At 40.7% G+C, this 7,476-nt stretch overlaps 1 protein-coding gene across 1 annotated transcript in view; it reads right to left on the bottom strand.

Annotated features, from left to right (window-relative positions):
- FAM217B (family with sequence similarity 217, member B) overlaps positions 1-6,984 on the bottom strand; it is a 9,044-nt gene extending 2,060 nt beyond the window's left edge. The window contains exons 1-4 of the mRNA XM_011992338.1: positions 6,823-6,984; positions 5,035-5,146; positions 4,831-4,916; positions 2,212-3,400 (exon numbers count right to left, since the gene is read on the bottom strand). Of these exons, the coding sequence (XP_011847728.1) occupies positions 2,245-3,396 (1,152 nt within the window). The 5' untranslated portion in view covers positions 3,397-3,400; positions 4,831-4,916; positions 5,035-5,146; positions 6,823-6,984 and the 3' untranslated portion in view covers positions 2,212-2,244. The remainder of the gene's footprint in view (positions 1-2,211; positions 3,401-4,830; positions 4,917-5,034; positions 5,147-6,822) is intronic.
- Between the last annotated feature and the right edge of the window lie 492 nt (positions 6,985-7,476).

Here is a 7,476-nt window from a genome sequence, read left to right as displayed (position 1 = left end):
AGATGGGGTTTCTCCATGTTGGTCAGGCTGGTCTCGAACTCCCGACCTCAGGTGATCCACCCGCCTCGGCCTCCCAAAGTGCTGGGATTACAGGCATGAGCCACCGTGCCCAGCCACCTCTAAATTTCTTAATCATGATTGTCTTCAGCTCAGACATACACAAGGCAAGTAGAATTACTAATAAATCACTTTACCCTCAACCATTCAAGGTCTCTAAGAGCATGCATGTGGATACATTACAGAGAAAGGCAGCAACTCAGCATAAACCCTTTAGTATTAATATAAGGAGTATATATACATATACACTTATGTATAGAATATCATGCTTTTCAATATCTATTGGCCATGAAACTTCATAGAGAGCTGCATAAAAATCTAGCAGAGAAAGGATCGTAAGTGAAATGCCAGCCATGGATAACAGAATAATCTGTGCTCACAAAATAGGGCAGGCAAGGAACACACAGACATCACTCAGGAACTACACGAAAACTAAGAGTAGTGATGTTTTCCAAATATAAAACACATACTAAGTACAAAAGTTATAGTATACTTGAGGACTACGGAAGTAATGCTTACCATATGTACATCTTTTGTTCACATAAAAAGCTTAAAGTACGATCTGAGTGTAAAAGTAAGCTTTCTCCAGTAGGATGGCGTGAGAGGGAAAGAATGTAAGAAGGAACTTGTACAAGTCTAAAAATTAAGTCCTGAAAGAAAAAGCCTCCCATAAAAAATTTTATGTCATTTGGTATGATTAAAATCAGATTTTGAAAGACCTTAAAATGTAACCTTTGCACATTGCTTTTTATAATTATATACATATAATTATAGCTACATAATCTTGTCTTTATGCTGTTTTTGATATTTTTTCAGACATTTACTGCTGTCTGAAAAGTTTACAAGCTATTATATATTCCCAAATGAAAAATGCCAAGTTTTTCATTTGCCCCAAAGGTGAAAAAATTGAAACCTCTACGTCAAAAACAAATACAATAATTGTTTAAAGGGATAAAATCAACTATAACGACATGGGCAGTATTAAAATACACTGCACAAATATAAACAGAAAGCTCACAGCACAACTATAGGAACAAGAAGATATTTAACTGCAGTTAAATAAGAAGGGTTGGAGAGAGTCCGGAAGCCTGAAGACCAGATAAGGGAGTTTAGAATTCATTCAGCAACCTTATTCATATTCTACTCTCCGCCCCTCACCCCAAGCAAAATAATAAAATCCTGCTCTTGCAAAATGAAACAGATCATTATTTTTGACTAAGGACCACAGGGTGTGGAACCCAAATCAGTAACTTTGTAACTATTACATTGAATGTAGGTCCATATGTTTTGATCCTTTTATGGCCCTTCCTTTACAAATTGTTAAGAGTCATTTCCCTGTGGTGTCTCTCTGGAGAAGTCTTACATGCCAGCAATTCCAGAGTGTCAAATATTTCATTCTCAGCCCCACCAAACAGCAGTAATCATGCTAAGCCCATTGACTTTGGAAAATTCTAAAAATTATTTTAACCTCAGTTCGGAGAACTCAAAAGTGGGTTTTACTACCACCTCTAAGTTTAAAATGCCACCCTCACCAAAAAAAAAAAAAAAAAAAACCAGTCAGAGAAAATGTATTAAAGTACTAGATTCCACTGTCTCTAAAGAGCAACCAGCTTAGTGATAAATTACTACTCAAAATACAAACTCACTACTCCCTGACTTGAGGAAGAACTAAAGCTTCTCCTAAGGGTAAAATGAACAGAAATTTTGCTTGAGGAGTTTATAAAAAAGTAAGAGAGGGAGTGGGCAAGAAGAGCCTTATTTTAAACATTTAGGATTCCACACCATTTGAAACAGTCTGCACTCTTTTATATACTTATGTGCGTGTGAAAATGGAGAGAGAACACCACTATCTGCTCTACACAGGCCGGCTACTGTAGCCCAGGTTTCGCCCATACTTTCCCTGGAGAGGTGCCATCTTATTCCTTTATATGGCACATGTTTTAGGTAATTTTTATCTGAAGGGCTCTCATTTGCCTAAGACTGACAACACAAAGAAAGGCTTATTGAAAGACACCTCTCTTTGAAAATATCTCCACTAGGGGTAGAAATAAAGGTGGACAAAAGTGCCAATCAACTACTTAAATGTCAGTAATTGTAAAATTCCTTAAAATTCACAGTATTTTTACTTTTGGAAGAACTCTAATATTGAGGTACCTGCAGGTCTTGGCAATTCATCATTGTAGGTATTTATTTTAGTTTATATGTGTTTTGCTTTACTCCATTTGTTTTCAGTTTTTTCTCACTCGATACAGTGGCATGACCACAGCTCTCTGCCTTTCCCTTTTTCCTAGGATGTGCATGTGCTTGTGTTTTGGAGGCTTTACAGGAATCTGCTGAGTCCAGAATCACAGCTGCCTGTTTGGGAATTCGAATGTTACCGTTGGTTTCCACCTTAGAGCTGCTTTCACTGCAGGACAGATCCCAACGTTGCAGCTTCGTACTCTTACTGGATTTCTTTTTCTTTTCTTCTGTCCTCATTTCAAGGGTTTGCCTCTGAGAACAAAACCTGGTACCACCAAGCACATCAGTGGGTCTGGGGGCAGTCTCAAATGCATAATGTGATGGGTGGATTTCTTCATGGTGAAAAGCTTTCTTTCGGGAAGGGCCTGACTTTGAAGCCCCTTCCTGGTGAGGTAGTGGCTTGGACAGAGCACTCGCAATTAGCTTACTTCTCCCAGGGCTTTTCAGTGCCCCTGAGGTCCCAGGGGCAGTGAGGGGCCTTGCTTTGGCCCCCTTTGCTTTTTCACACTGTACAGTCTGGACCTGCAGCCACTCAAGCTGAATAAGTCTATCAATATACTTCCCAAGAAGTCCTCCCACTCGGGGCACAGCTTCCATTTTGTTCTCTGCGTTCAGAAGCAGAGCCATATCTCGTAAGTCCCAGGAGCTGAAAGGGGGTGGAAGGAAATCAGGATAATAGTACTCAGGCTTTGTATGGCCCTGACCAGGGTGAAGATCAAAGTAAACTGGATCAATTTCTTCAGCTCGAAGATTGAGATCTGGAGGTGTGAGGGGAGAAGGAGGAATGGGAATTCTTTCCGAATCAGAGAGATCACTTGCACTGTCCTCATCAGCATCCTCTTTAATAATTTTCATTGACTGAAAATCAAGAAACAATTTATTCCCTGAGGCCCCCTGACACCTGGAACCGAGTGGATTCCTTTTGCGTCTTGCTTCTGGGGCAATGCTTTCTTTAAGTTTTTCTTCAGTTGGCTGGGTGACAGCTGTGAGGCTGCTTCTCAGCTGAGAAGCAGCGTGGGGTACTTGGGATTTACTCTGCCTTTTTCCTGAAGAATTCTTTGAATGTTGCACTTTATTCCAAGATGGGCCAGCATTCATATTGCTATGAGAAAACAAAACTGCACTTCTTACCATGTATGACAAAAAATGGTCTGGCTATAATTAAACAAACAAAAAATAATCTTCTAGTTGTACTTTTTTGTCTCAGCTATTACTAGGCATTAGAAAATGTCAGCCTCCAAACTCCTTACAGCATAATTTTACAGAACATTTTTCCATATAATACTCTATTTGAGATACATTATATAATGCATGTGACAAAAGAGAACGCACAGTTTCCATTTTATATAAAATATTAGCGTTTAGGAAAAACATTTCTCAAAGTGCTTGTTTCATACTTTTAGTGCAATCGTGTGTACTTTAAAAAAAAACCTTAGTTCGGAAAAAAATCAGTCGCAGACTCTGGAATTGTTACAATCAAAAGCATTTAATAACATTCAGAAGTAAAAACAGTTTTATTTTATATACCTATTTTAAATTAAGTATAAATATGATATAACATGCAAGTTTTGCAGTTTAATCACTCCTGATTAGTGGTGATTCTGAGCTGAGGGAAATTTTAATATATAAAAGTATTGCACATACAAACCTGTACCTTAAATCAAAAGCTTGTTAAAATGTTTTCAAACAGAAAACACATTTGGGAAAATTGTGTTTACAGAACAGAAATAAAATCATATGGTGCCTTGTAACACATATGAATGAAAACACAGGGTCTTAGTGCTACCTTGTGAATAGCAGGTAAAGGGAACAATGAATACTGTGTGCATTATGAGTATAGCAACTAATTCTCTCTGGCATAATTTATTCTGAGGCCGAATCTCACATCAGGGTTGAAAATATTCTCTTTTCAATTTATTTACCAAGAATGTGTCATTTTGATTAATAATACTTCTCTGTAATATAAGTCAGATAGAATGAACAGAAATGGGTGGTAAACATGCTTTCTGGAAACCTCAGAGGTTCATTTGCCCAGTGGTTTCAGATAAACTAAGCAACTATTTGAATACGTGCTACATTTTAATTAATAAATATGGAGGATATTAAATCATTGCCAATAGTACAATGTGTGCTCAATAAATGTTGAATAAATGAATGAAAAAATGAAGGAATCTCCATTATTCAGAATTCATAACACTGTTAAAACATTTTGTTTCTGCTTGTCAATATGCATCCATAAAAATTAATTATTGTCTGTATCCTTTTATATAAAAGGAAACTAACATAGAAAAGCATTAAAGGATTTATTCAAAATTATAATTCTGCTAACAACTGCCAGAATTATGACCACTGGAATCCTTATCCACTATTATGCTTAAACCACTTTTCCACTCATTTCTGCTAGAAAAAAATATATAAATGTATATTTCTTATCTATAGACTTACTTTTTTTCCCCACTCCACATATTCAATCTGGACAAGAGAGATAATGAGCCTTTCGCAAGATAAAACAATTATACTAAAACTATTTACCTGCTTTTCTGATGAGATTCATTCACCCTATTCCTCTTCTTGAAAAAATCACATGGCTGATCATCATATAGGGTTTGATGGACTGTCTAAAAAACAGGGATGCAGTAATAAATACTGTGAACACGTACACAAGAAACAAGCAAGCAAACAAACAAAAATCCCAGAATAAATCTAAGTAAGATTTTTCTTCTAAATTGACATTACCTTTCCTGTAGTGCTCAAAATATTCTTGCTCAATCTGCTGGAAGATGATGACAGCTGGGGAGGTGACTTCTTTATTCCTCTTATATTTGGAAAGGTCTCCTCACCACCGGAACTAGAAGCAACAGAATATTGTCAGTAACTACTGATTGCAAATGGTCCTAACACCAGTATTGGTTGGTTTTTCACTTATTTGTTTTTTAATACTTGTATAATATTGAAATATTAGGGCTGTGATCATATAGCGGTTGAGTTGTGAAATACTGGGGAAGGGAGACATTGTCTTATGCTTACAGCTTTGTCTTTTCTGTTTATTACAGTAGATATCAGAGACAGGATCACAGGATCACACTACTATAAATACTGTGAGTGGATTCCATCTCTCTCTCTCTCTCTCTCTCTCTCTCTCTCTCCCTATTCACACACAGGTATAATCTTCCCTGGAAATAACATGTTGAAGAAATTTGGAAGGCCAATAATGTCAGGTCTTATTCCAGTGTTCAATCATTGTATTGCCCAATCATTCATTCATTCAACAAGTAATTACAGGAGTACCCAGAAAAATGGCAGTGATTATGCATGTCCCTGTTCTGAAAGAGCTTAAACTCTAGGAGGAATGTTCCCATTCAATTTTTCGGCCTTCTCTATCACATCAATCCATTATAAGATTTTCCATATATTCATATATATTACATATTATATATTATCTCTTTGTGAAACATTGTTGACCCATACCACATATTGCTGTTATTCCCTTCTCATTTTGAGTGGCCTATTAAAAGTGCACTGAATGGAAATTGGGTACTTCTCTTTTCCATGTCACCTGTCTCTGTAAAATAAGAGATGTGATTACAGAAGATTTTTACTTTCTTCCTGAAAATTTCCTGTATTTTTTCCACAATAATCATGTAAGCCTTTTTAGTTAGCTTACATCCAATGATAAATAAAATCACTCTCTCACATTTAATGAATTATACCACAATCAACAGCCTTGACTCATTTTAGACGTAGAAAATGTTCTTGAATCAACCCCCTTTCATTTGTCTGGTTTTTTTCTGCTTTGTCCTTCTGGACAGTAAAAACGAACCTTCTTAATGGAATGCCTTGTCCCAAACTGCTCTCTGGAAAGTGCACTTGCATCTTTTCCACTTCATTTCACCTGGTAAGCTTTACACCAAAGGCTGTGGGGTCTTGTGCTCAAAGCTACTGGGTGAGAGACACGAATGCTTGCAGTGTACTAAAGAGGCAGAAAACAAGCTCCAGGCCTTGTTGGTGTTTCTGACTTGCTTGGAAACAAAGCTAAAAGATTTGTTTCGGAGATTCTGCCTACAAACATGCTTCCCAAGCGCCAGAGGCTGATTAGGGGCAGCTGCAGAAGTCATCACCGGGTAATAACTCTTGTTCCCCTGTCTTCCTCTCTGGCGCTGAGTCCAGGAAGACAACAGCAGCACCTCCCCACCCCACCCTCAAGGGAATCTGCTGGCCATTTGGTGCGGCAAAGCATTCTGGGTGATGTGGACATGACGCTGCTCCTCTACGCAGCGAGGCTCCCTCGGTTTGGCCAAGGGTCCAGGTTGCAGTGAACCTGTCCAAAGTGTGGGCTGGCCTTGATGTTTAAAATTAGCCTGCGACCATATCCCGGCAAGGCCGGTTTTTGCACCAGCACTCCTCCCATCCACAACCCAGAAATCTAAGGACACGCAGCATGCATTTTCCTTGTCCTCCGTTTGTGCAAAGTCTATAATCGATAGGCGCGCAGTCCAGGCAGACGTAAACAGAAATTGATCAGACCTGTTTCGCGACTGCAGCGGACACGTGACGAGGCTGCCAGCCTTCCTTCCTCTCCGGCGCCCGCGCGGGGAGGCCCGGCTGCGGCGCGCTGCGGCAGGGGAGCTGGAGGCGGCGGCGCGCAGCTCAGCGGAGCTCCCGGGCTGAGCTGGGGCAGGCGGGGGCCCGCCTGCAGGCGGCGTCACGAGGGGCGGGGCGGAGGCTCGCTAGGAAGTTGCACCCGGTCAAGTTGCAGCCTTGTAAGTAACGCTGCGGACCGGGAAAGTGGGAGGGGCCGCTCCCGGAACGCAGCCTTCTTGTAAGAACCTCCAAGAAAGCAAGAAAAAAAAAACAGAGGCGCTACCCTGCGCTCCCGGGAGGCCTCTGAAAGCTTCAACTAAAGAAGCACCCCCTCTCTTACAATTTCTTTAACTGCAAGAAGCGGAGGACCTGGACAAGGACTCGAGGGGCAAGGTGGCGAACCAAGGGTAGGGCGTACCGGGCCCGAGAGGTCTCCCGCAGGTTGCAGATACGGAGAACTCTCAGGGGCTTCTGAGCACGGAGGGAGCTGTCGCGGGGTCGGGAGGCCGTCCCTCATCCCTGTCTTCCCATCTTCCGACGGCCGGCGGGACCATGTCCAGAGGCCCGAGCTCCGCGGTCCTGCCCAGCGCCCTGGGA

The sequence above is a fragment of the Mandrillus leucophaeus genome, unplaced genomic scaffold (genome assembly GCF_000951045.1).
Source record: "Mandrillus leucophaeus isolate KB7577 unplaced genomic scaffold, Mleu.le_1.0 Scaffold41, whole genome shotgun sequence".
NCBI lineage: Eukaryota > Metazoa > Chordata > Mammalia > Primates > Cercopithecidae > Mandrillus > Mandrillus leucophaeus.
This window is presented reverse-complemented; position numbering and strand designations above follow the sequence as displayed.